At 54.6% G+C, this 27092-nt stretch overlaps 10 protein-coding genes across 10 annotated transcripts; 6 read left to right on the forward strand and 4 right to left on the reverse strand.

Annotated features, from left to right (window-relative positions):
• Nucleotides 1-253: 253 nt before the first annotated feature.
• BDP81DRAFT_454745 (GANP/Nin1/mts3/eIF-3 p25 family protein) lies at nt 254-1934 on the reverse strand (the record flags this gene model as incomplete). Its single annotated transcript, XM_060592983.1, has 3 exons — nt 254-467; nt 520-1789; nt 1853-1934. The coding sequence occupies 3 exons, from the start codon at nt 1932-1934 to the stop codon at nt 254-256; spliced, it is 1566 nt and encodes a 521-aa protein (XP_060439038.1).
• Nucleotides 1935-2754: 820 nt separating this feature from the next.
• BDP81DRAFT_399671 (EAP30/Vps36 family protein) lies at nt 2755-4769 on the forward strand (the record flags this gene model as incomplete). The annotated part of the gene is made up of 2 exons (XM_060588602.1): nt 2755-2855; nt 2933-4769. 2 exons carry the CDS (start codon nt 2755-2757, stop codon nt 4767-4769), a joined length of 1938 nt encoding a protein of 645 aa, XP_060439039.1.
• A 408-nt stretch (nt 4770-5177) lies between these two features.
• Nucleotides 5178-6258, reverse strand: BDP81DRAFT_399672 (uncharacterized protein; the record flags this gene model as incomplete). Its single annotated transcript, XM_060588603.1, has 2 exons — nt 5178-5889; nt 5990-6258. 2 exons carry the CDS (start codon nt 6256-6258, stop codon nt 5178-5180), a joined length of 981 nt encoding a protein of 326 aa, XP_060439040.1.
• Nucleotides 6259-8683: 2425 nt separating this feature from the next.
• Nucleotides 8684-10893, forward strand: BDP81DRAFT_332960 (prolyl oligopeptidase; the record flags this gene model as incomplete). Its single annotated transcript, XM_060585631.1, has 3 exons — nt 8684-9175; nt 9237-10184; nt 10246-10893. 3 exons carry the CDS (start codon nt 8684-8686, stop codon nt 10891-10893), a joined length of 2088 nt encoding a protein of 695 aa, XP_060439041.1.
• Nucleotides 10894-11586: 693 nt separating this feature from the next.
• On the forward strand, nt 11587-14365 carry BDP81DRAFT_332870 (family 2 glycosyl hydrolase; the record flags this gene model as incomplete). Its single annotated transcript, XM_060585624.1, has 3 exons — nt 11587-11723; nt 11799-13231; nt 13293-14365. The coding sequence occupies 3 exons, from the start codon at nt 11587-11589 to the stop codon at nt 14363-14365; spliced, it is 2643 nt and encodes an 880-aa protein (XP_060439042.1).
• Nucleotides 14366-14533: 168 nt separating this feature from the next.
• Nucleotides 14534-15730, reverse strand: BDP81DRAFT_332973 (PI31 proteasome regulator N-terminal-domain-containing protein; the record flags this gene model as incomplete). The annotated part of the gene is made up of 2 exons (XM_060585632.1): nt 14534-15489; nt 15547-15730. The coding sequence occupies 2 exons, from the start codon at nt 15728-15730 to the stop codon at nt 14534-14536; spliced, it is 1140 nt and encodes a 379-aa protein (XP_060439043.1).
• Nucleotides 15731-16314: 584 nt separating this feature from the next.
• On the forward strand, nt 16315-17151 carry BDP81DRAFT_465554 (HORMA domain-containing protein; the record flags this gene model as incomplete). Its single annotated transcript, XM_060594290.1, has 2 exons — nt 16315-16893; nt 16951-17151. The coding sequence occupies 2 exons, from the start codon at nt 16315-16317 to the stop codon at nt 17149-17151; spliced, it is 780 nt and encodes a 259-aa protein (XP_060439044.1).
• Nucleotides 17152-18147: 996 nt separating this feature from the next.
• Nucleotides 18148-20425, forward strand: BDP81DRAFT_399677 (major facilitator superfamily transporter; the record flags this gene model as incomplete). Its single annotated transcript, XM_060588604.1, has 13 exons — nt 18148-18297; nt 18352-18401; nt 18463-18484; nt 18544-18623; nt 18683-18764; nt 18815-18868; nt 18927-19157; nt 19219-19272; nt 19343-19502; nt 19567-19657; nt 19712-19835; nt 19891-19982; nt 20035-20425. 13 exons carry the CDS (start codon nt 18148-18150, stop codon nt 20423-20425), a joined length of 1581 nt encoding a protein of 526 aa, XP_060439045.1.
• A 2587-nt stretch (nt 20426-23012) lies between these two features.
• Nucleotides 23013-24492, reverse strand: BDP81DRAFT_385066 (uncharacterized protein; the record flags this gene model as incomplete). The annotated part of the gene is made up of 1 exon (XM_060586967.1): nt 23013-24492. The coding sequence occupies exon 1, from the start codon at nt 24252-24254 to the stop codon at nt 23013-23015; it is 1242 nt and encodes a 413-aa protein (XP_060439046.1). The 5' UTR covers nt 24255-24492.
• Nucleotides 24493-25376: 884 nt separating this feature from the next.
• Nucleotides 25377-26646, forward strand: BDP81DRAFT_465557 (DNA-directed RNA polymerase III complex subunit Rpc37; the record flags this gene model as incomplete). Its single annotated transcript, XM_060594291.1, has 2 exons — nt 25377-25860; nt 25934-26646. 2 exons carry the CDS (start codon nt 25377-25379, stop codon nt 26644-26646), a joined length of 1197 nt encoding a protein of 398 aa, XP_060439047.1.
• Nucleotides 26647-27092: the final 446 nt, after the last annotated feature.

The following is a 27092-nucleotide window of genomic DNA, read 5'->3' on the forward strand; positions in this document are numbered from 1 at the left end:
TCGAAGGGCGCAAGTGATGCAAGGTAAAATAGCACGCCAATGTTGTGAAAGTGTCGGTAGGAAAACAAGAGAAGAAAGAGGAAACGAGGAGGAATGAGACCCAAATCCACGAGACAAGAGCCTGTGGGCTTTGAAGAGAGAACCGGAGGGGGGGATTGGAGGGAAGACCCCGCAGGTGGCTTTTGGGTCGGCGGTGGGGATGGTTAGAAGTTGTGTAGAGCAATTTGTGATGAGAACAGAGATGACGAGGAACTCATATCTGTCCTTTGATGTCAACCTTGCGGAATGCCTCACTTCTGGCGGAATCGAAGAGGGCTCCGGCTTTGCCGGTCAAGAGAGCAATGAATTCTTGTCGTTCCTCGAGCAGATGCTGACCGTTGTAGTCGACAATGAACTGAGCCGCATCAACGTCGGACTCGAAGCCGAGTTCCTCCGTGATGAACCGTAACTTTACGTCTGGCTTGTATCTGCATCCAAGTTAGCGAGGTGTACTGTGTTTTAGATTGGAATTGAACTTACGCTTTGCAAATGTTGCACAGAGCAGCAAGACGCTCACGAACGACGAACATGTCCATGAGGTACGCACCCATGTTAGGGGTGTCCAGGTAGAGCTGGAAGAACTTGTGGTAGTTTCCCAAGGCAAGAGCGGATCGCACCTGAAGAGCATGCTTGATGGGTCGCTCCTCCTTCTCTGCTGCGGTTAGATCTGCCAAGGCATCATTCAGGCCGGTACGGTTGGCAGTGTGGATGAAGTACAAAATGCGATAGGCCTTGAACTCGATGGGGCTTCCTTTCAGTCCCTTTGCGTACAGAGTACGCAGCTGGGTTTGGCACTGATTATACTCACCAAGGTCCCCCTTCTCCAACGCAATTCGGGCGTGGAGTTCGTAAACGGTGACTGTAAAGTCGTTCTTGATCCGCTGCACTGTCAGGTCTTGCCGCATGGATTTCAACTGGTCGCAGATGTAAGAGTAGTTGCCCTCCTTCTTCCACTTCTTCTTCAGGAGATCCATCGTCTTGTGAAGGACACGCTCGGGCCGAACCATGGAGGCCACCGGAGGAGCGGTCAGACGCAGGTACCGCTTTTCCAGAGTCTCGCTGGTGCCGACGACGGGTCCATCAGAGGGCGGAGGGCTAGGCGATCGGTAGGACGATTTGTAGCCGCCATCGAAGCGGCGTTGACGCTTCTCCAGCTGCTTCTGGAACTTACTTGACTTGGGCAGTGGCTCATCGAGGTTGGCGCGTTTGTCGGGTGAGGCGAAGGTGATTCGGTCTTCCAGTGCGTTGGATCGGTTGCTGTTAGTAGTACGCCAAGGCACGGCAGAAGACTTCTCATCCGGGGTAAAATCAGACGACTTTCTCTTCTTGGGGTTGGCAGACACTGAACCATCATATCGCGATGCAAATGGAGATGAGACGTTCATAGAGGAGTTCAGCTGGGACTGGCGCTCGTTTCGGATCAGATCGGAGGGGAAGGGCATCTTCTCCCAGTCGGTTGACTCGAGAGTGCCGTTCTCCATGTGCTGGGAAATGGTCTCCTTCAACTTGGCTTCAATCTCGGGGCGTGGCACGGTAGGGTCCATGTTGTGAGGCAGGAAAGACCGTTGGACATAATCGCGGACGGAGGGTGGCCATTCAACCTTTCGTGGAGCCGGAACAGGAGCAATAGGAGCGGCTTGGTCGAAGGGAACAGCCAAGGGTGGCGGCGAGGTACTGTAGGCAGGTGCAGCGGGTGGGGGAGGATACTGGCCGAAGCTTTGTCGAGCCTGGACTGCGGTATATGCTGGATCTGTGAATCAAAAGTCAGCAAATCAAACAAGGATAACTTCAGGTTGACAAGAGAAAAACTCACTGGGAGGGTAAGCATAGTTGGCGGGAGGTGCTCCGTAGGCAACGCCTGGAGGCGGCGCCGGAGGCCAGCTAGTGGGCATCATGGTGACGGCTGCGAGGATCGATCTTGAATAATTCTGGATCGAAAATTAGTCTTGATCGGTCTGAACAAGTATATCTAGCGATCTTGTCGAAGTTGAGGTCGACTAGGAATTTTTGGCGTCGAAGTAACGAAGGGTCGAAGGGTCGAAGGTGCGTTGGTGATGGAAGGGAGGAAGACGGAGTGAGGTTGGGAAGAAGCCGTGAAAGGTGAGGGCGGTAACAAAATGATGGTGGTCTGTGTGCGGGATTTCAGGTAATAATAGTGGGGAACAGACCAAACAGTGCCCTTGTGGCCACTGGCTAGAGACTTTGGTTGTCACTGGCACAAGGGGCCACCGCTATGATTACCTGAGTGATTACCTAACGCACAAGAAGTGCACCGTGATGCACAGCGCTAGCAACAAAGCGGGACTATCGTTATAGTGGAGCGGCGACATCCCACCTTGAATGTCCAGTCCCCCCTCCACTCGACCGTTGCTTCTCCGTGGGGCAGTTGTGTTGCGAGAGATAAACTGACGCCTGGCATAGGCGCTGTTGGTTGAGTTTCTTCAGCCCCAACAACATTCAACTGGACTTGATTCGGTGTCTCCAAACCTTTGGAGTTGTCTCTTTTACCCTCGAATCATGCGCAATCCTTGAAATAGCTCCGAACCCGGCTTCCGATATCCCTCCCCTCAACCCTTCGAACCATCCCGAGACCGTTCCTGACGTATGCGACAACCCGCGGCAAACAGCCCCTGCCATACTTCAACACCTCCAAACTAAACCCCCAGTCTTGCGCGAGCTTCAAACCCCTCGGTACGCTCGTGAATAATATGACGGATGTTTCTAAAACACATCGACCTCACGACCGCTCTCCGGCCTTCCTACCTACCGGATGAAGTCTTGTTGTTCGTCCAGGACAACGTTGGGCTTTATGAAGGGTAAAATACAACGGACGCCACGTTTGGTTCATCTCACCATAGCTAAAACATACTAACAAGCCACGCTCTTCCTCTAGAAAGTTCAAGCTGCCCCAACAGCAAAACGGCCAGGTGTACCTGACGTCCCACCGAATCTGCTATGTCGACAAGGACGAGCCGCGCAAGCACTCAGTTGCCCTGGACCTCAAAGACATTGATCGATATGAGTTCTACGCGGGGTTCTTGAAGTCTTCTGCGAAGATTACCCTGATCCCAAAGCCAATAAAACGCTCGTCACTTCAGACTAGAGCGTCTGCGATATCTACTCCCGGGAGAAATGGCGGCGCTGGGTCACCAGCTCGAGCCGATGGTCCCTACCGACCGCCACCCGAACCAGCGAGCGCAGCAACCTGGGTTTGCACCATCTGCAGCTTTTCCAACCCGGTCCCGTCAAACTTCGATCCCACGACGGCAAACATACATACCCCGCTGCCGCCATGTCTAGCTTGCGGCATCAAACCGACATTAGCGCACGTCTTGAAGGCGTCCATATCGAACGCGACAAGCCGCGCCCCTCCAGCAACCCCTTCGAGCCCAACAGTCAGCTCGCCCCTCGCGATGCGCCCTCGATCGACCTCCAACAGGCCCGACGACAACACGGGACCTCCACCTCCCTGGCCAGCGGCCTCGAACATCAACGGCGGCGCCCCACCGAAGCCATCAGACCCGAGCGCGACCTTCCAGTGCCCTCGATGCACGTTCTCGAATCACCCGTCCCTGCTGTCGTGCGAGATGTGCGGAGCACCCCTGATATCGCAAGACCTGCCCCAGGCAGTCGTCACCCAGGCGCAGACGCAAAGGACAGAGTCTCCAGGCCCAGTCCTCACAACGTCCTCGCCCGGTAAGGATACCGCCGAAAACATCAAAATCTCCTTCCGCGGAGGCGGAGAAAAGATATTCTACGAGCGGCTCAAGGGGGCGTTGACGCAGCGCAAGTGGCTACTGCAGGGAGCGCCGCCCGTACCCAAGAGTAATCGCACAATAGACGACAATGGCGCCCTAGTGCGCGCGCCCGCAGCGGTTCCCGAGCGTCCCAAGGGCGTCGGTATCGCGGGTCTGGAGCAGCGCGGGCTCGACATGCGCAAGAACAACGAGGTGATGATTGGCAGCGCATTCGAGGATCTGGACGCCCTGATGGCCTCCGCTAAAGAGATTGTGGCCCTCGCCGAGAGGTTTGCGAGGCAGAACGGGGCAACGGGCGCCGAGGCCAACGCTCTGCTAGCCGAATCGGCCAGCCAGCTCGGTCTCGTGACGACAAAGGATATAGTGGGTGGGAGCAGTTCAGAGACGTTGTACCTGTCCGAACTGTCGAGAAACCTCGCAGAGTTCCTTACAGACGACGCCCGAGGCGTTTTGAAAAAGGCCGGCGGGATTATCAACTTGGTCGACTTGTGGGCCATGTTCAACCGTGCCCGGGGCGGCGTCGAGCTCGTGAGCCCCATGGATTTCGAAAAGGCCTCGCAGATGTGGGAGTCACTCAAACTGCCCGTCCGGCTGCGAAAGTTCAAGAGCGGTGTCCTGGTCGTCCAGAGTAGCGATCGCACCGACGAGACCACCATCAAGGCGCTGGTCTCCTGGCTAGACGACTTACACGAGTTCCCGCCGGAGAAGGAGCTGGCATGGGACTGGCGACAATTCGGTCGAGGCGTGACGGCGCGGGATGCCGCCGAGCGGTTCGGCTGGAGCATCGGCGTGGCGGAGGAGGAGCTGGAGATGGCTGAGGAAAGGGGCGTGGTCTGCCGCGAGGACGGCATCGAGGGGCTCAAGTTTTGGAAGAATTATATTGATGTGGGTGATGTGAAGCACCGACGGCGCAGGAAGCATCGCGAGGAGGACGAGGTGATGAAGGCGCTTAGAGAGAGCGGGCTGATGTGATGTGCGGAAAGCTGTTGTTGTCTTTTTGGAACACTGAAAACATTGGATATATACATCTCGTGCTAGGCCCTCGCCGGCGCGATGTGTAGACGATTAAAGCGCAATTACTATTCTACAAGTGTGTATTTGTTTGTGTTGATGTTTGTGCTTTGGGGGTTTCTCCCGGTCTGTCGTCTATGTAAAGATGCCCAGTTCCTTGAACCCGGCGGCTGGGTTGGTACCGCCTCCCAGTGTCTTTAACCCATCTAATGCCAAAAGAAAAAGAAGCCCGAAAACGCCGATCCATGTGAACCAATGCCAAAAGGGGGGTTCTCAACAACAGAAAAACAAGTCATCTGGCTACCGCCAGGTAGCTCTTGATCGGAAAACCACGTTCCAAGTATAACAACATGATGGAACCGGCTGTCTTCATCTCTCCGCCTTCTCCATCAGACTCAACCTCACCTTGCGATTCACAACCCCACCAACACCATACGCCGGAATAATACGACAAATTCTCGCCATCGTACTAATCCCCCAATTCTTCGCCACGCTCTGCCACCGATTCTGCCACGAGACGGGGGTAGCAGCCGCATTCGGCCGGTTATACACGTCCAGCCCCAGCAGATGCAACGGCGTGCTCGCAAACTGCACCATGGCCGGCGCAGCAAACTGCACAACAGTCAACCCGCTCACCTTCTTCCTCATCTCCTCGCCCATCCGCTCATTCAGCCACGGGCCCAATCTCGGCGGGACGTTGAAGCTCGCGAAGATGGTCATGCAGTCGCGCAGCGTAAAGAGCGCATACGTAAGCATCGGGACGGGGCGCGGCGTGGCGCCGGGGGGCCCAAACATGCGCGCAAAGACTTGGTCTTTGTACATGCAGATGCCGATATTTGCGGTGCTGGAGGCGGCGAACTTTGCGGTGCCCGAGGTGACGGATGATGCGGCGTGGTTGTGGAGGGTGGAGGAGGCGGTGTCGAGGGTGTTTGCTGTGAGGTAGGTGCCGCCGTAGAGGGCGAAGATGAGGGCGAAGGGTTTGGAGAAGACGACGGCGTGGGGGCGGAGGAGGAGTTCTTTTAGGCAGGAGCGGACGCATTCGCCTAGGGGGCGGCGGCCCGAGGCGTTTTCCATGATGGAGCTGCGATGGATGGGTTAGTTTTTGTGGTTTTGCGAAAGGGGGACTGAGGGGATTGAGGCATCGTGGGGAGTGTGAGAGTGTGGTGGTGGTATTTGCTTACCGGTCAATGATAGACACCAAGGGCGCAACCAAGGTGCCGGCGCAGGCTGCGCTGAAGAGGTCTGCGCCGAGGCGGAAGCCCAGGTTCTTTGTGTTCCATGCGGTCTTCGCCTCGCCCATCTTGGACTCCATGTCGACTTTCTGGGCGAGCGCCAGCGGACTTGGGGGTTTTATCTTGAGCTCTGGCGCGACGGGTGTGGTGGAGGTGGCAGTGGCAGCAACGGCGGCGGCGGCAGCGAGCCCTTGTGGTCTTGAGTCTCGTTCCGCCATGCGGGCGCAGTTGTGCGTATGTATGTGTGTGTGTGTGTGTGTTGGAGAGAGAGAGAGAGAGAGAGAGAGAGAGGGGGGGGGGGGGGGGGACGTTCGAGCTTCGGAGGGTGTGAGGTTGAAGCTCTCACGATGCTTGGCGGTGGTCGATTTCGCGGGGTGTGAGCTGCGATTGCGCTGGACTGGATGGTTTCCCGACGTTCGGTTTGCGACGGGTGATGTCAATAGACCGGGTTCGGGTGTAGGAGGTGACGTATTGGCGTGGGAGACGTCGCGAGGTTCGGTCGGCTTGGGGGAAGCTAAGGAGCTCCTAAGGTCGGACGGGACGACACAAACGAATGGGATGGAGGTGCTTTTTTGGGGGGTGATTGACCTCAAGAGGAAGGATGAGGCGGGGGAGGGAAAGGCAACGGGGGAGAATAGTCTACAGGTTACAGGTAGAACGTGGGAGAGAGAGGGAACAAGGAAAAACCAAGACGAAGAAGGACAAGAGCTAGAGCTACCCTATGGACACACAATTCCCATGGTTTGAAGAGAAGACCAGCCCGGGACGCAGCTTTTTTTCTTTGCGACTTTGGAGCCGGGCACGACGCGCCCAATTATGGCCGTCTCGAGGAGCCAGACCAGCGAGCCCGGGACGGAACCGTAGTCCGAGGCAGAAGGAAAAAAAATAGCAGAGCCTGGAGGCCCATGGGATAGAATAAAGTGGACTGAGGTATCACATCCATGGATGCTACGGATGAGTGTGGACGAATGGTTGCTCGAAAATTTCAGCTTACTGGAGACCGAAGTCGGAGATAGTCGGTACGATGGGGCCCGAGGAATGGGCCCTTGTATTTACAGTCTGAACGTGTACGAAGTACTCCGTGAGTCCGTACCTCTGGAGGGAGATATTGGTGCAATGTGACTTTGCTTTGACATCTTTAGTATGATAAGGTACCTCGAGCAACTACCTAAGCAAGACATGGGCGTATGAATTTCTGGCGTGTTATCAGTCCTTGGGACGGTCGTTCCAGGAGTTCCTGTAGGTTGGACGGACATGGCGTTTTTCTCTCCAACGTCTCCATCGCATGATCCCATCCCGAGCCACTGTAAATAATGGGGGGGGGGTCCCTTTTTGGGGGTCGGGGGGTTGGCGCACTTTTGGGAGAGCTGGGGGATGTGAGTCGGACTCGGGAGACATGGGACCAGTAAACACCAAGGGAGACGCTCGTTTTGGTGATTGGTGGGGGTCACATGGGGATGGTCCCTAGCGATAGTCCCATCAACAGGAAACCTCCACCAAGTCACGTCAAGTGTTGTACGGATACTCCATATGGTCCACGGATACCGTCCGCGTTGGCCTGACATATGTTCATGTGGGTCCTTGTGTAATGCAATCCCGGAAATCGCATGATGGCATGACTTTGAGTGTCGTGAGTGTTTGTTCGCTTCGGGCATGCACCTAAAATGACCAAACGAGAGAAGACATCCGCCTAGAGGCATCTCCAAGAGTGGGTCCCCTCGTCGGCTACTCTCCCGTTGGCCGTCCGGTTTCCTTCCGGGGGAGCGAACATGGACCCACCCGACCTCGGGATGATGGGGTTGGATGATTGGGATCACGCTACGTACCCGACCCGACCAGTGGGTGCTATGTACCTTACCTAATGAGTGGATACCGTGGATTAGCTAAGCTTTCGCATGAGAAGCCGGGGGGCCGCGAGGTTCAAGTACGTACCTACAAGTCCTTGGCGAATGTCTCTCCAGCTGTATGGACTCTGGACATTGACATCTTGCTCCGGGACGAAGCTATTCAATCCGAATCAAAAACCTTGGGTTAAGCTTCAAGAAGACGAAGAAGCAGCACGGCAATCCTTTGACAAAAGATCGGATCCATTCTCGCTTGCGTGCTTGCTTACCCATCACCCTACTCAATTAATCATCTCTATGCGAAAACAGATACTCGACTCCGTACGCCAAACAGGCACCAGCATGTGCAACGCAGCGCACAAGTACCATCCATCCCATCCCATGCCATCCAATCCGTACTTACCTTGGGTACCTTACGGATACCGTGCTTACTTCCAGAGTTGGCTTAGATGCTCGCCGTCTCCAAACGACCCCAAGGCCCAAGCAGGAAGGTAAGCAATCGGACAAATCCAATGGAACTTTGGAAGCTTAAGCTGTCGACCTGCAAGGGCTGTCGCGTCCCTGGAGACAGCATGCGTCACCCTTATTCGTACGTCTAAGTACCGCGGTAGGTAAACTGCTGCCGTTCTCAACCACGTCTCATCCTCTCGCAGTAAAATGCCAGGACAATAGTTTCAATTGATTCCATCTCACTGTATCGATATCATCGCGTTGCATTTCCTCTCTCGGCTGTGAAATACCATCTAAATCCCAAATCTACAAACCTCCTTCGCAGTCTCAATCTATCCGCCTCTCCAACATGCGTGTGGCAAAGGAATTCACCCCCGAGGTACTCCTCAGCGCACCCCGCCGCGGCGCCGCCGTCCCGAGCCCGGACGGCAAGCTCATCCTCTACACCCAGTCAAGCCACAGCTTCGAGGACAACAAGACTCTCAAGGAGGTCCGCCTCATGCACGTCGAGTCCGGCGCCTCCGACCAGCTCACCGACGACGACAAAGTCCACGAAGCCCTGTGGCTGCCGGGAACGGCAAGCGAGGTCGTCTACTTGAAATTCGGCGACAAGGGGACCACACAGATCTGGATCGCCAATGGCGCCGAGCCGGCCAAGGAGCACTACGTCGCTGCCGAGTACGATGCGCCCATCAGCGCGCTCAAGGTTAAGGCTCTGGGTGATGGGAGTGTCGGGTTCGTCGTTGCTGGGTTGGTTGGGCCCGATGGGTCTCTGTTCAATGACAAGATCGTGGAGAAGAGGTCTACGGGGCGGATCTTTGATGACTATCACATGAGGCGTGTAAGTTGTTGGCTTGGGTGGGTGAAATCGGTGACATGTCGCGACTAATACCTGATATTAGTGGAACGAGCTGATGAAACCTCACAAATACGCTCTCTGGTACTCGACTCTCGTCAACGCGCACGGCAAATGGGGAGTCGCAGGCGAGCTCCAAAACGTCATCAAGGACACCCGTCTTGAGGCACCACTGGGCAGGTACGACGTCAACGACCCTACCGACGCATTCGACATTAGCGAAAAGGGCATCGCCTTCATCGCCGAGGACCCCGGACTGAAGCCTGAGGAAGCGGACGTCTCCCACGTCTACTACGTCCCCCTCAAATCCTTCACGGCCGCCGCCAACACCAAGCCGATGCCCATTGTCATGGGCATATCAGAGGCCAAGGCATACTACTCCAACGTGAGGTTCTCGCCCGACGACTCCAAGATTGCCTTTCTGCACAGGCCGCACAGCAACCCTGCAGACGCCAGACTGTACATGGGCTACATTGATTCCTTGGCCGCCTACGATGTACACAAGATGGTCTTCGGCAAGGGCCCGAGTCTGCCTCCCAGTGGTTTCGAGTTCGCGGGCAGCTCTGATGCCATCTTTTTGAAGACGGAGGACTGTGGACGGGTGAAGCTGTCGCACGTTGAGCTTCGTCACGGTGCAGAGGCGACATCGCTGACGTCGAGCGGCGTCGTCTCGGCTTTCTACCCTCTCAAGGAGGGCAGCTATGAGAAAGTCTTGGTGACGAGCAATAGCATGGTTGACAGTAGTCTGTGGCGGATTTTCGATGTCTCCCTCAACACGGCGCCAAAAGTTGTGTCGTCAGCGACCAAACACGGCGCAAAGTACGGGCTGTCTCACAGCATGGTCTCCGAGTTTTGGTACGAAGGCGAAGATGACAACATCGTGCACTCCTTCATCATCAAACCAGCCAACTTTGACAAAACCAAGAAGTATCCCTGGGTCCTCTTACCTCACGGCGGGCCGGAATCAGCTTGGACGGACTCATGGTCGACAAGGGTAAGCCAAATCCCTCCGCCTGCCTCTCTAATACCAACCTTTGACTAATACCTACCAACAGTGGAACATGGCCCTCTGGGCCCAACAAGGCTACGTCCTCATCGCCCCCAACATCGCAGGCAGCACAGGCTACGGCGTCGACTTCACAGCCCGCATCTACCGCTCCTGGGGCGGCGCGCCCTACCAAGACCTCGTCCGCCTCATGGACCACCTCAAACAGCTCCCTTACCTCGACCACGACCGCGCCATCATCGCGGGCGCCTCGTACGGCGGGTACATGATCTCTTGGATGAACGGGCACGACCTGATCCGCCGCTTCTCCTGCGCCATTTGGCACGACGGCATTTTCAGTCTGCCCGTCTTCATGCTGGAGAGCGACGTCGTTGACGGGGGCCCGGATTTTGGGGGTCCGCCGTTTTTATGGGATAATGCCGAGGAGATGGAGCGGTGGAACCCGGCGAGGCCGGAGCTGTTGAGGAATTGGAGGCATGCGCCGCCGACGTTGATTATTCACAGCGAGAAGGATTATAGGTGTCCTATTACGGAGGGGATTGCTGCGTATAACACGCTCATGTGTCAGGGCGTCAAGACGCGGTTCTTGACGTTTGATGATGAGTGTCATTGGGTGTTGAATGCGGAGAACTCGCTGGTTTGGCATAAGACTGTTTTTGACTGGATGGGGAGGTTTACTGGGGAGAGCAAGGGTTGAGAATGTTGATGAGATACATACGTTGAAGTGATGAACAGGTTTTATGTGGATTGGAAACGAAGCTATATACGATGACGCTTTCCAGCGAGAGGCAAAAATGAATGGAACAACATGACAAAGTATAACAAATTAGATGAGATGCCTTTTCTCATCCGAAATATCTCCCATCCGAAAGATCAACTTCTATCCTGGAGTTGCAAGTGTAATTGGTGATCGGGCACATATACCCCCGAAGCCCCAATCCAAGCCACCGGGCCTTCAAATCGCCGTCTCCAGCGTCAAAAGTGGATCTCACGGGGGACTTTAAACCTCCGTCTCCTCCACCATTTTAGCCGGACCACTTCAACTCCTCAGCACTTCCCACGGTAGCCCGTCATTCACTCGGCTCCGGACGGTGCTACCCCGAGCACTGTCTCGACGCCGTAACCCAACCGGCTGACGTGAAGCTCCTCAAGATGTGGGGGGTCAAGTGCCCCCGGAAGACGACCCCGATTCCCCCGGTCTTCAGTCGGGCCGTGTAAGAGGGAACATCGTAGCTTTGGAGGGTTTTATATATAAGAGTGCGCAAGTCACGTCGTTTACTTTTTCTGGTTTCATAATTTCTCCGTGATCTTGTTTCTTGGTGAGGCACATTACACCGAGAGGGTATACTGCATCTTACACAGTACAAACCTCTGCGTCTGAGCAGTCAAGATGGCGGCTCTCATCAGGCATGAGCTCAGCAAAAGCTGGACATTCAAACAAAAAGATGACGCCTCGGAGGAGGAGGCATGGCTTCCTGTGCCTAGTATCCCCAGCCAAGTCCACGTCGATCTGCTGGCAAACAAGAAGTGAACCCCCCCTCCCCTTCACCCTCTCCTACACTCACAGCCATCACCAAAGACAATCTAACAAACCACCAACAGAATCCCAGACCCCTTCCTGGACATGAACGAACTCGCCGTCCAATGGGTCGCAGAAAAAACCTGGATCTACCGCCTCGCCTTCCCAACACCGCCAGACTTTTCAACCACAGCAGCACTCGGCACCACGCCAACCACAGACCTCGTCTTCGAAGGTCTAGACACCTTTGCAACAATCACCCTCAACGGCAACCAAATCCTCGCCTCGGACAACATGTTCCTCTCCCACCGCGTCAACGTCTCACAACACCTCAAGACGGACGGCGCAGACCGCACCAACCTCTTGGAGATTGTCTTTGACTCGGCTCTGCTCCGCGGCAGACAGCTCGTCGAGGAACATTCTCACGAGCACAGGTTCATCGCCCGGCAGACGGAGGCAGGTCGGATCCCCGTTCGTAAGGCGCAGTATCACTGGGGCTGGGACTGGGGTCCGATCCTCGTCACGGCTGGGATCTGGAAGCCTGTGTTTTTGGAGCGGTATGTTGCGCGGATCGACGATGTGTGGGTGAAGAGCGAGGTGAGTCCGGATTTGAAGAGTGTTTCTGGGCAGATTATCGTCACGACGCAGGGGTCTGGAGCAGAGGAGGTTGCGGTGACGTTCAGTCTCGACGACGAGGTCGTTTTGGAGAAGCGTATAGCTGTTGCGGAGGACGGTATCGCCACAGCAGACTTTCGACTTGAGAAGCCTGGGCTGTGGTGGCCCCTTAACTACGGCCCGCAGACGCTCTACACAATCACCACGACCCTCCACCACACCTCCGACGTCCCGGACAAACGGCACCCACTCGCAACCCATACCCAAAAAACGGGCTTCCGCCGCGCGCAACTCATCCAAGAACCAGACGCCCCCGGCAAATCATTCTACTTCCGCATCAACAACACCGACATCTTCGCAGGCGGCTCCTGCTGGATCCCAGCAGACAGCTTCCACGCCGCCATCCCCGACGCACGATACCGCGCCTGGGCCGCCCAGCTCGCCGCCTCGAACCAAAACATGCTGCGGATATGGGGCGGCGGCGTCTACGAGGCCTCGGCGCTGATATCGGCATGCGACGAGCTGGGCGTGTTGGTGTGGCACGATTTCTGCTTCGCGTGCGGGAGTTACCCGACCTATCCGAGTTTCTTGGCCAGCGTCGAGGCCGAGGCGAGGCAGAATCTGAAGAGGTTAAGGCGGCATCCGAGTGTTGTGATGTGGGCGGGGAATAATGAGGATTATCAGGTGCAGGAGAGGTATCAGCTTGAGTATCGGTTTGAGGAGGATAAAGACCCGGAGTCGTGGTTGAGGTCCGGGTTTCCGGCGAGGTATTTGTATGAGTATCTGTTGCCTAAGATTGTGGAGGAGGAGAGCCCGTGGGCGGTGTATCATCCGAGTAGTCCGTGGGGTGATGGGAAGCCGACTGCTGATGCGACGGTTGGGGATATTCATCAGTGGAATAGTGAGTTTCCCCCCTTTCCTTGGAAGTTTTCGGAACACGCAAACTAACACACTCAACCCAGTCTGGCACGGCGCAATGAACAAGTACCAAGAATCCCACCTCCTAACAGGCCGCTTCGTCTCCGAGTTCGGCATGGAAGGCTACCCTCACCTCACCACCACGAACCAAATGCTCACCTCCCCCGCGCAACGCCGCCCAGGCTCCATGGCCCTCGACTTCCGCAACAAAGCCTACGACCACGAGCGGCGGATGATGACGTACATTGTCGAGAATTTCCGCGTCCGCTACGATCTCGCGTGTTTCACGTACCTCACGCAGCTGATGCAGTCCGAGACCATGACGTTCGCGTACAAGGCCTGGCGGCGGGATTGGGGCACACCAGGAAAGAGAGGATGTGGCGGCGCGCTGGTGTGGCAGCTGAATGATTGCTGGCCGACAGTGAGCTGGGCGATTGTGGATTATTGGCTTGTGAGGAAGCCTGCTTTTTATGCGATTGGGAGGGCGTTGAGGGGGGTTGATGTCGGTGTTGGGAGGAGGGTTGATGAGTGGACTAAGTGTCATGCTGATCCGACGCTCGGGGCGAGGGGGACGGAGTACGAGGTGTGGATTGCGAGTGGGAAGGTTGATGCCGTTGCTGGGGAGCTTGTGGTGCGGTTTATTTCTATTGAGACTGGAAAGGAGGTGAGAGGGAGGGTTGAGAAGAAGGTTGTTGCCGAGGCGAACGCGACGACGGAGGTTGTTGAGAAGTGCAAGGTCGAGGCCGTGGGGGACAAGTTTGGGGACGCGAGTGTGTCGTTTTATCCGGAGGAGGATGATCCGTTTGTGATCCATGCGACGTTGTTTGTTGATGGGGAGGCTGTGGCGGAGGATACGGCGTGGCCTCAGCCGTTGAAGTATATCGACTTTTCGGACCGCAAGGTGCGCGTGGAGGTGAGGGATGGGGCGTTGGTTGTCTCTGCGGATAGGCCGGTCAAGGGGTTTATTATTCAGGAAGAGCGCGGGATGAAGTTGAGTGACAATGGGTTCGATGTGGTGCCGGGCGAGGAACGGGTTGTAAGTGTCGATGGTTACGATGTGCAGAAGTTGCGGTGGACGTACTTGGGTGCACCTGAGGCGTCTTTGGGGTTCGCATAGACTCTGGCATAATCACGATAGTCAAAGATGGTCACTAGATGGAAGGAGTCTTGAAGGGGGGAATTGATTCAAATTTAGACATTTTGTCATATCTCATTACGGGCGTACAATTACAACTACTCGAGACAGTCTGAATTGGTTACCAATCTCCTCGACAGTGATGGTCGTTTAGATGATATCTCCTCCGAATCCTCCACCAAATCCATCCCCGAACCCTCCCGAGCCTCCAAAGGGGTTTCCGCGTCCACCGCCGTGTCTGGGCATACCACCCGGACCAAGGGGGTCCCATCTAGCACCCGGTGGCGCTTGGGGATCGTAGCCGCCGCCTCCTTGCGCACCCGGTCCTCCGAAAAGGGGGTCATCAAAGGTGGGGTGCATTCCGCCGCCGCCTCCGGGTCGGGGGAGACCGCCGCCACCGATGAAAGATGCTCTCAGCGGGTCATTGGGACCAAGACCGGGCGGGTTGAGGTCGTCATGGCCGATGTTGTAGGGTGATCGACCGGGAAGCGCCAGCGGGCGAGGAGGTCTGTTAATCTCGTACTCGTCTTCGAACCCAGGTGGCGGGAAGTCTCCGGCAGGAATGGGTCTTCTAGGAGGCTGGGCGAGAGGATCATTGACCGGGTATGGGCGCGCGGGATCCGGCAGATCACCGGGTAACGGCCGTCCGGGACGACCAGCCTGAGCGCGGCCTTCTCTCTGGGCGTTCTCCGCCGCGTCCCTGTCGTCGGGCGACTCTTCGTAGCCTTCAGCTTGCAACTTGGGAATGAGCTTTTGGATGATTTCGGTCTTGAACTGGTCGATGAGCTTGGTGATGGCAGACTCTGATACGAAAGCTTCCTTGAGCTTCTCGACCAGGTCGGTCCTGTCCTCGGAGCCGTCCTCGGTGAGGGTGATGCGCAAAGGCAGCTTTGAGTTGTTGACCACATCCTTTGTCGTGATTTCGAACCTGTGGATGACATCGTGGCCAACGGCAAGGCCGCTAATTTCGACTTTGCCGCCAACTTTGCTAATCCGAATGATGGACGTCATGGACGACTGCTTGTGGGCGTAGACAAAGCGGAGAGAGCCATAGCCGGCGTTCCATGATGCTGGTAGACGCGGGGCAAGGCTTTGGACTTCTTCTTCTGCGGTGGGTGTTAGCTGGAGGTCTGAGGCACGCTTATCAACGTCAAGAGCCATACCTATCCGCTTCTCCTCGTCAAAGCCCAATAGACGGAACTTGAGAGAAGCCATACAGGCATGCGTGAGGAGGGCGGGGAGCTCATAGCCGCTGCTAATATCGGAGGTGGTGTCGCCCTTGGGATGGGTAGGCAGGGCTTCTGCCATTTGTTGCAGCACGGGCTGCGAGGTGAGTGGATTCGCCATGGCGGGGTTGTGGTGACGAGGGGTAGATTCCTGAGCTCTACGTATGTGTGTCTGTAAAGAGGGAGATTCGAAAAGACGTCTGCGAGAAACTTCAACGCTTAAGTAGACTGCGAGTGAGGCTTAGACGGCGTTGGGCTTCGTTCACTGCTGTTGGGTTGGGCTGTCCAGACGGATGCTGAGTGATTGACGAAGTGTAGAAACGTCCCGGGAGACAGGAGGGAGCTATCCCCAAGCTTTGGGTCGCAGCTGGGGGGCACGGGGGGTTCGCAGAGTGGCGTCAGAGACTCGCTGCCTTCAGCCCTATAAGTGGACCGGCCCCGCACCCTGCAACCAATCGTCGCCTGCCTCCCTGGTGCCTGGATTGCCCGTACAGAGAGTCACGTGCTCGTTCATGAAGCATGTGACATGGCGTGAAGGTCGCATCCTCCCTAGTCGCGCTTCGTTCATCACCACCGCGACTTCTGTCCTCCCCTGCGCCCTACTGATTCAGGAGGATCCGTACGAACGAAACCGAGCTCTCATCTCGCCATTCCATCGATATCTTGTCTTTCTAGCGAGGACGTTCGAGAGACTCATCAGGAACCATGTCTTCTAGTTCGAGGCCAGACTCGGCTTCTGCAGCACCAGTGGCCATCCCGCGGCCGCAGGCAAACACCATCTTGACTTCGTTTACAACATTCCTCACACTCACAATACACACAATATTGTACTACAGGCGCCTATACCCGCAACAGACATTTCTCATGACAAAAGCCCACAACCTGCCAGTACCTCAATCCCGGCATCCAGCCCTGTGCGAATGGATCAACTCGGCCCTCGCTGCGATACAGGATCAAATTGCTCTCGGCACCGTCTCCAAAGTGTGTGTTGTGATTCATGCCGCAGAGACTATGGCTGTTGTGGAGAGATGGGTCTTTGACGTCACCAACTTCCCAGTCTGGGCTACGGGCAAGGGCAAGGAGAGGCTCGGTCAGGGGCAGAGGTTCCAGCGACGGGAGGAAGACGATGATGACGGCTCGGTGAACTGGGTCGATGTGAACGAGGCGTACAGAGGAGCTCTTAGACGTCTGGTTTATGCCGCCGAGATGAAGGGGCCACTACCAGAGGGGTGTACCTTCACAATGGCTGTCGAGCTACGAGACGAGTCACCGGCGCCAATAGGGGTAGGCATCATACCCCTTATTGCCAGCTACCTTTGATATGTACTGACTTTGATGCAGCACCCTCAGCCTTGGATTCCTTCCGAACCCGCGCTTCAGCCCGCCTCAAGGATGAACCCGGTGCCAGGCGCAAATATTGGAGGCGCCTCTACCACACCACTTCGCTCAGTTGAAGCTGGACCCCTCTTTTTCGAGTGTTGGATCGAGGAAGGCAAAGCTCCATCCTCGCCGCCCTCTACTCAGGACTCTTACTTCTCATGAAGATACGAATAGCATGTTTTCTTTCCTAGAGCCATGTCCAGTGAAAGTCCACATCAACGCAGCAGCATCATCTACATGATGTCAAGTATGCGCATGTCTGAAAACGTAAAAGTACGCTCAAAAGGCGAGTCACCCAGACCCAACATAAGACTCGATCCCCGCCGGAGAGGCTTACTCTTGAGCAACGGCGAGCTGTCAGGCTCTAGACTTTACACCTCAGCGTACGGTCCCTGCCCGACTACCTCCTGATAACTAGGGCTCGGAGAACGAAATCTCTTCCAATTGGGGATATGCATGAACCCTTCTTGCCGACGGAAGAGCCTGCAAGCTCGACACTTGCATGCTTACGCATGAGCAGGTGCTGAGCGTCGGGCTCTCGCCGACACGGCCATGCAGGAAGCCTCAAGGGATCATATGTCGCGGCGGCATTGCGACAGGGGAAACACACGTTCAATTATCACAGAAGCCGGCGACGAGGCATATGTGGAGAGTCGCTGGTGCTTATCTGGCCGTGGTGTGCGTTGGGCGCATCACGTCTTCTCCCCTGTCAATGTCGCAAAATTGCTGGCAACGCCCCTCTGGTTTTCGGCACATATAGCCGGCGCTAGTATGACTGACGGACAGTCTCCGACTGAGAACCACGAATGACTTTCTAATGAGCTTCATCCTATACAATGCACATCTTAGGTAGCATTATAGGACCCTTTACGGATAGCATGCAACGTGAATCGTAGTCAACCCCCTCAGTCCGAGGTCGTCGGGATGCTCCACCAGCGCACATCACCATGCAGAGCACGTCTTTGCCTCTGAGTTTGATACCATCATGAAGGATTCGCGGGACTCTGCCGTAGCCATTGGCTTGTTGGATCTTATAAGTATGCCCTCGATTGATCGTCGAGTTTTACATTCCACGCCAAGTGGAATCCACAAGCGTAGTCCCTGCTTCCAAAGACGTTGAGTTTTCTCAGCCTGTCATTCGACTGCAACAGAACCAAGATGGGAGTTCCAGAACAAACCCCAATACCGGTTGCGGCTGAAGTGCCCCCGGCCCGGCAAGGAGACAATGATTCCGGATCTGAAGATGTTCTTACCCCTGTCGCGAGCAATCCAAAGGACGATATCGATCCCAAGGAGGAGAGAGCTTTCGTAGGTTCCCGACATGCTCTGTGTAATCAGTGCAGTAATTGAACCAGTGTACAGCTTTGGCGTCTGGACTTGTTCTTCTTGACAATCGGGTTCTTGGGTTACATGTTCAAGTGAGTATAGACTAAGCTTCCGCTGGGCAGATCGGAAGCTAACACCTCATGATAGATACATTGATCAGACAAATATCGTACGAACCCAGTTCGTGTGCAATCTGGCAACTACAGCTACTGACACGGTGTTTTATAGAGCAATGCGTACGTCTCAGGGATGAAGGAGGACCTCGATCTCTTGGGAAACGAGCTCAACTACTTTACGACATTCTTTAAGTCAGTCAGTGCGTTCGACTGGACATCAAGAGGCGTTCTAATATTTCTGTGACATGCAGTATCGGGTACATGATTATGTTGTACCCCTCGTGCATCATCATCTCCCACTTTGGCCCCTCGAAATGGCTGCCGGCATGCGAAGTAAGTCTATCCAGGAGGCATTTCAAACAACGCCATACTAACAGCAACAGCTCATCTGGGGCATTCTCACATGCTGCCTCTCACTGGTCACCAGCTCGAAGCAGGTAACCCATCCCAAGCCCATTGCACCGCCATCAAATCGCACCGCTCACTCCGAACTAGGTCTACGGCCTCCGTTTTCTCATTGGTTTCTTTGAAGGCACAGCTTGGCCCGGCTACTTTACCCTAATCAGTCAGTGGTACATGCCCCACGAGGTGGCCCTCCGCATGAGTTTGTACAATATTGCTCAGCCGGCTGGGGCAATGCTTTCTGGTGCGATGCAAGGGGCGCTTTCAACAAACTTTGAGGGTCTACATGGACGTTCTGGTTGGCGCTGGGCGTTTATCATCAATGTAACCTGCGGCGGAAACCTTGCAACTGGTATTCGCATCGACTGACTTGACTTCTTCCTAGGGTGTTTGCACGATAGCTGTAGCTCTCGCTGCGTTTTTTATTCTTCCTGGCTACGTAAGTCCTCGTGGTTTCCTTACGTCCCCCTGTTAAATCCCGAATACACAAGTGCTAATCCCTCCAATAGCCCGAGCGTCTGAATCCCCTCGCAAAGTTCTACTTGAAGCCGAAGCACATCGAGATCGCCCTTGCCCGTGCCCGCAGGGTCGGCCGCAAGCCTCAGATCGGCATCACGATCAAGTCGTTCGTGCGATGCTTTAGCTTCTGGCAACTGTGGGCATTCGCCAGTGAGTAGCAACCCCCCCCCCTTAGAAGAGTCTTGAGCATCTCTTCTGACATAACGTGCCTTAGTCGCCTGGCCCATTGGCGGTAACTTTACGCCGGCTAGCTACTTTAATCTGTGGCTCAAATCATTGAAGAACGCAGATGGAGCAGTCAAATAGTAAGTACAATCCTTCTAGTTTGAACTCCTCAGGCGCGCTAACCGTCTTCCTAGCTCTGTCGCCATGCTCAACTACTTGCCAATCATCGGTCAAGCCGTCCAACTCGTGGCAGAGATGCTCTTCAGTGGCCTAAGTGATTACTTTGGCGTTCGACTGCCATTCTTACTTCTTCACTCGGTAAACTAGTCTTTCTCCTGCAAAATTCTTGCTTCACTCGGCTAACAAGCCACAGGTCATCAACATCACTTCACAGATCATACTCATCATACGACCAAGCAACCAACAAGCCTACATGGCTGGCTGGTACATGAACTACATCGGAGCGTACGTAAACCCTATATATAAACCCCCGGAATGCCACTCTTACTATCATTAGTGTCTCTACGATGCTTCTATGCTCCTGGGCTTCCGCTCACCTCCAAGCCGAGCCAGAGGTGCGCACCGTCCTCTTCGCCAGCGGGACCGTCCTCGCCTACATAATGAGCGCCTTCATCCCCATTGCGGCGTTCCCGGCATCAGAGGCTCCGCACTGGCGTATCGGCGCAAAGCTCTACCTTGCTTTCGCGTTGGTTTCTGCTGTCATTTTTGTTGGTATTCATTTTGCTTTCAAGTGGGAGGAGAAGAAGAAGGCGATGGAGGCTGTCAAGGAGGAGGTGACTGGAGAGCCGGATAATGCGCATTCGGGTGTCAAGTCTGTGGGTAGTGGGGAAGTTGACAGTGGTGCTGTTGGCAAAGAGGCATTGGGAAAGTTTCAAGATAAGCCTTGATAGCTTATGGATACACGGCTGGAGGCGGCGCTTTGTTGTCCCTGTTATTGGAGTCTTCAAATATGTGAAGGAGTTGACAGTGACATCAGGATTGAGATTTCAGAAAGATTGAAAGTTTCCGTAGAAGCCCATAAGAGACCAACACAGCCTACCTTCAGGTGATATAAATGAGCGCCTTCGTTCTAGTATCACTGCGCACTTGGGTCCATACTAAGTTAATGGCGAAGTAGAATAACAGGATGAGGTCAAGTTCCAGTATCATCTCTGAGTGTTTGTGAAGGGGTAGCCTGACAAAAAAGTCTAACGCCCTTCCTTACACCGGCCGACAATGCTTTCCAGATTCCATGATCACGCAGAAGCTCTGAATTTAGGTGACTGAAAGCAGCCTACAATAGCGATGTAAGTTGAAGGCTCTTTGAGCTACTCAAGACACGGCAGCGCCATTCTTTTCACCTTTGTATTGATGTCAACATTGCGAGATTGAGTCCTGCACTTGTCACAGGGAGCAGATTCTTGTACAACCTTATCCTCTTTAAGTGAATGCTTTCCATTTCAACTTCAACAAACTAGACTGCTCTTTGAGGGACATGGCCAGAACTCGAAAGACCTCAATGAGGAAGGTTCATCGAATGATACGTAGGTTCTGGCATGAGAGCCAACACATGGACCAGCCTCTTCGATCTACCAGCTATTACATTAAAGCCAGACTCCCTAGCCCCTTCTCTTCCGTCAATTCAAGGGATTCAACGTCGCAAGATGCTAAGAATCGGGCTACGTGCCCTTCGCAACCGACAATTCCGTCAGTCAAGTCCACGGTCAGGTTCCGTGTTCTCCCCAGCAAAGCGACAGGAGGCTTTGCCCAAGACTATCAACACCGAGAAAACAAGCCTACGAAGATTTGATGTGGCTCAGAAGTCCACCCTGTCTGTAAGTTGGCAACTCTTCGGAGGCCCCGAAGTTTGCCTCCGTTTCTGACTTTTCCCACAGCCAAGTGAAGTGATCCATCGAAGAACACCCGAATACTTGCGAGTACTCGACCACATTCTGAAAGACCTGGAAGACCCATACAGATCCCAACATCCGGACGAGTCCTGAAGTCCCGACATCCATTTCAGAGAAGCAGGAGGTGCCCGTAGCCTTCGATCCAAAATTCTAGACGCCATCAACCCCGAATTCCTTGCTCTGATGCAGAGCAACAGGGTCGATCTCGCATCCATACTCCAAATTGAACGTTACGAACCTTCGGATTATGATGTTGGCCCTTGGACAGTCTATCTCCACGTCATTTGGAACGAGAGCGGCACTGCTGGCATTTATGCCGGTCAATCGAAGGCACTGAGAACGCGTATTCGGCAACATACAAGCAACCGAAGTAATATACAGCGAAATTTTGCAAAGCTCAATAGGTTACCGTCAGATCACTACATGTTCTGGGCTCGCAATGGAACATATGATGCGTGGTTGATATTTGCACAGCTACCGACAATGCCGCCTACTACAGAGTTTGAGAAGCGTCAGAATCGACTTCTGCTGACAATTGTTGAGGAGTACGCAGCAACAGTTCTTCGCACCTTGCGCCAGGCAGAGCTAGTTCAAAGGCTGCCCCCGGATTGTGAAGTTCAGCCCTACCCTTGGGAGGGACTCAACACTGCTGGCCCCTTAAACCATATCCCAGGGTTATTGAGACAACTCAGCGACTTTTCCAAGCACTGCAAAAGTGATGGAATCGGAACTGAATCCCGTGATCAGTTCTGGAGGTACACAGATGTCTCGATGGGCGATACCCAGACCGTCCCTATAATCTGCGGACGTTGTAAGAATCCTTCCACTGTTCAAATTGACAAGAAGCCTCGATTTGAAACCCGAACAGGGTTTTATATAGTCAGGAGGAGGAAATGCAGCAAATTGGTTCGCGTGACTTTGTGCCACCTGAATCATCCGCTCCCTGGAAGACATTCGAATCCGTTAAGAGGCACTATCTTAGATTGAAAGCTAGACTTCCTCCCGACAAGGTCAATTTCAAGATCATGACACCTTACGAACTTGTAGTGTGGATACGATTACACGGACATCTAATCCCGGTCCCGGATACAAAACACGATTATATGGCGTATGCCGAAAGAATTCGAAAGGCTCTGGCGGACGATCAAGAGTCCTTCTCAAAAATCCAATCGGCCAGGACGGAGATGTTGAGCTCTAAAGGTGATGAAAACAGGGCGACTGGCTCGGAGCGCGATCACACAGTCGTGTTGCCACAATGGATGCTTAAGGGATCTTGGCGGCAGTGATGAATTGGTGGGACATGACATGCTAGGTAGTAGGAGTATCAATACGCCCGCCATGTTATATTCATCTGAAAAGAATTGCAAAGGGTCGAATAGCCTGTAGCGGTCATATCATTGCCTCTCTGCTTTGAATCTTACCGCATATCGGGACTATTCTGTCGGCCACACTCTCTAAGATCCTGTAACTCGATTTCATCCACCCTTCAATTGACAACATTATATCCAGGCTTTGGAACATATAGAAGAACCCAGAGCCTAGTGATTCAAGTTGTCTTCAATTTACAAGTCATTACAAAGTTCCTTCATTTTCCATCACTCTTGTGCCGTGACCGAGGTGAAAAATAGTCAACCTCGCTCTCAGCAATCACCTCAATGATCCTCGAATGATCCCGCCCCCGACTCTCGAAGTACTCCCTGATATCATACTGCCGCGTAGGTCTGCCGCGGAACTGCTCCCATCGATTGCTTCCCGTCTGTGACTGATGATCAGGACGATGCTGATGCTTCCCAACAGTAGCGGCATCGCTCTTTGGGTGACTGTGTCTATGCTCGCTGAATACCGGACTGCTTCGTCTCGGCATATCCGTGCCCCGTTTCGTTGTTTCGTTGTCCCTGTTGCTACTTGTGCTGGAGGAGGAAGAAGAGCTCAAGCTTATGTCGTCGTGCTTCTTGTATCGATCATGATGTGACGTCCTTACAGGAACGGGGACGGGAACCCTCCTCACCGGAACAGGACTTCGTCTCATCGGGATCGGACTCCGTCTCACAGGCCCAGTTCCCCAGCTCATGCGCCTTCTGGCCCCTCCTCCACCACCACCACCACCTCCTCCTCCACCAGGAGGCCGTCTTGGAGGACGCGCATCAACGATTTGCGCCGGCCCGTCGCCCTGAAAGATCTGCTTCACCATCATACGCGTATAAGTCACCTCCCTCTCCGTCCTCCTCGCCATAATCCGCATTACCTCGTCTCCAAGCTTCTTCACATCATCCTTGATCTGCCACCAAATGAACCGGTGCGCAAAGTCACACTTGTAAATCGCACTCCAGTCCGCAAAACTCCCTTGCTCCCCATGCTTCTCGAAATCGGCCCTGACCTTCTCGTCGAGATCCGCCTCGCCCCACGACGCCCCGTTATGGATTGCCTCGGCGCGGTACCCGCTCGCGATGAGGAACGGCCGCTCGAGCTCTTTGAAGGTGCGCCAGAGGTCGCGGAGGGTGAGGTAGTGAAGCGGAAGCGTCTGTTCAGCATAGGAGAGGGCGTTGTGGGCTTCGTGGCTGGCGTGTCTGTCAGTCAGCTTGTGGATGTGCTGGCGCAGCTTCGTCTTTGTGCGGATTTCTCGTGACTGGTGCCGGAGAGCCTGTCTCTCTTCGCAGAGTTGTTGTCGAAGGTTTCCTAGTGAATCTCGTATTTCATTGGGAGCCGATTTGATAGTCGCGACAAAGTTGCCGTAAAGGGCTATCAAGTTGAGAGTTGTGAGGGCGAAGGAGAGAATGCCCGTCACGAAAGACACCCAGTTCAGTGAGTTTGGGACTTCGGCCGCCATCTGAGGCTATCGATGGCTTCTGCGTAAGATCATAATGATCTCTGGTCACATTTCTGAAGCTTTCAACCAAAGGGCTGTGCTCGCGTCTTAAGGTAGATGACCAAGAATGAAGCTGGGTTGCGTGTAAGTCTTCACGTGGTTGCTAGTGTCTCTCATCAGCGCTACTTCGATGTTAGCCTGAACCAGCTTAGACGGCAACATAGCGTTGCCAGTTGTCCAAGGATCGTGAGCTATCCGTCGACTAAAACTCAGAATTGCACCCGTTGATTCGTTTGTAGGGCTCAATCCGTTGAAGGTAGCCTGCATGAACTACATTCCTCTCATAAGGCCGGCACGTAATGTCCAGTCGCTCCAACCCAACCTCGCCGCAGCAGATGAGCGCAACACTTTCGACAGCAAAGCAAGGGTGTGCTTGCCATGAAGTCACAAGCCAATCCACCGGCTGATACGGTGATGAAGCTTTTGTCTACAGCCAATGCGACTGACGTACAGCCTTGGACATTCACCACTGGAAGCACAAGGTATCATGCCGGAGAGGAACTAGAGAGATCCTTCAGACTACTCATGCGGCAGATGATCCCATATTGTTGAGCTTGCCTTGCAAAATTCTGGAGAGTTTCAATCTGCAGCGTTCGTAATAGACTGAATGTGAAGGCGATATAACAGCTCCTCTGTTCCGGCATAATTGGCTGTGGATACGCAATGGTCCAGCAAAGTTGACGAGGGCTAAATTCCATTTCCTCTGCCAAAGAATTGGGGCCTTTTGCTCAGTTGATAAAATTATGGTATTATGCTATGATGAAATGAACAATGGTCCAAAAAAGGAATAGCCTTCTTCATGTAGTCAACTTGTGAATCTTTGAGAAAAGGAGGCTGCAGTAGAAGGAGGAAGCTATGAGGAGGAAGGTCGTCCCCCACCTCGGACACGGGTGAGCTCCAGCACTCTTATCGATAAGAACTGACGTCCATCCCGCCGTGGGGTACCTCAAGGTAGACTCACCGGCGCAATCCAAAAATTTCCCGACCTCAAACCGCAAACCTCGGGCGACAACAGTCACGAATTGACCTTACCCAATCGCACAAAACACCAACACCACAACAATGACCGCCCCAACAGCAACGATGGAGCCCACAACCGAAGACACCTTCGACCCAGACCCCGTCGTCGCTTACTACGACGTCTTCTTCAACCCCTCCCTCCCCCAGGGCCGCAAGCTCTGGGTCCTCCAGCAACCCAACCGCACCGACCCGCGCACCACCGCCCCGACCGAGATGCGCCTCAAGGGCCACTCCGGCATGGTCGAGGTCGACGTGCCCCTCGACTACACCCAGTCCTACGACAAGGAAAAGGGCATGAAGTGGGGTCGCCAGCTGAAAGCCAGCCTCGAGTCCAAGAACGGCGGCACACACGGCCTGTCTGGCGGCTTCGGCGTCGGCGCGCCGCCGCCCAGGCAGAAGAGGCGCGGCGATGCCGATTTGGAGGATGATTTGTACCTCGAGTGGCCCGAGGCGGTGCGCCAGGACAAGGTCCTCCGTACGCAGACGCTCGGCGGTCAGTGTCCTGACCATAAGGAGGTTCAGTACATGATTGGCGTCTTCCAAGGAAGTGAGTCTCTCTCCCCTTTCCCTCTCCTACCAGCCCTCGGCTTTTCAGTCTACTGACAAGTAACCCCGTTCAGAGGACCTCCACCTCACCCCCGTGACGAACCTCGTCCACCTCCGCCCCCAACTCCACCACGTCGACGCCGTAGCCCAACAAGAGCGCAACGCCTCCGCCGCAGCAGCCAAGGAATCCGCCGCGGCAGCAGGCGGCCCCGGAGGATTAGGAGCAGGCGGTCCCGGTCCCCAATCGGCCGCCGCGCGCGCGATCCACATGACCATCAAGACGACCCAGGACGGCGCCACCGCAAAGAGCGAAACCATGGCCGACCGCCTCCGCTCCGTGCAGATGGAGAACTGGCGCAAGCTAAAGTACACGGACGAGGACAACGAGGCCGCCTGGGAGATTTACCAGGAGAGTCTCATCATGCGCGCGCCCGGAGAGAAGCCGGCGCCCATGGCCGACGAGGAGGACGAGGACAAGAAGAAGAAGAAGGCCGCTATTGATGGGGCCGAGGAGGAGAAGCCCGTGGTGGATTTGGCTGAAAAGGTTGCGAGGTTGGAGACCAAATGGGGCGACGACGAGCTTTTAGAGGCTGTCAGTGGTATCAAGAAGCCAAAGGTCCTGACAAAGGCGGAACTGGAGGCTGAGGCAGCGGCTGCTGCAGCTGCTCAAGAGAAGGCGCGCAAGGTGAAGCCCAAGGCCAGGGGTGCCATGGGGCCGCGACGTGGAGGCAAAGCAAGAGCTGCGCCTGCGCCTGCGCAAGCATCCTCAAGCATGGATCTCACATAATGGACACTCTCCTCGACACAAGGTTGTTCTGCATAGCTAAGGCGTTACGGTGTTATAGAAAAGGGGTCACTCAGAGAAGACCAGATGTTTGCTTAAACTTTAAATGCAGATTTTCTTTTTGCTCTAACTAGCAAGACGCAACGCACCCCTGATACTAATATGGCGACGCCATCTCATAAGAGTCGTGTGCGTAATGTACACAAGATATGTTTGTGCATATTGCCATAGGACAAGCCATCTTCGCATGTTGAAGTCTCAATCAAACTGCAGTCCCAGTACCACAGCTCGGAAGCGGCCCCAAAGCCCTCAAAAAATCACGGGCCATGCGTCGAAAGATCCTTTATATCCCAAGCATCCCAACGCGTTTCTTCAGTTAATTGTAATGCGTCTCAAGCCGCGAAAGGCGCAATCAACGCCGCGATCGCACGTTCTCTTTCACTCATACA

The sequence above is a fragment of the Colletotrichum phormii genome, assembly GCF_030913505.1.
Source record: "Colletotrichum phormii strain CBS 102054 chromosome Unknown BDP81scaffold_31, whole genome shotgun sequence".
NCBI lineage: Eukaryota > Fungi > Ascomycota > Sordariomycetes > Glomerellales > Glomerellaceae > Colletotrichum > Colletotrichum phormii.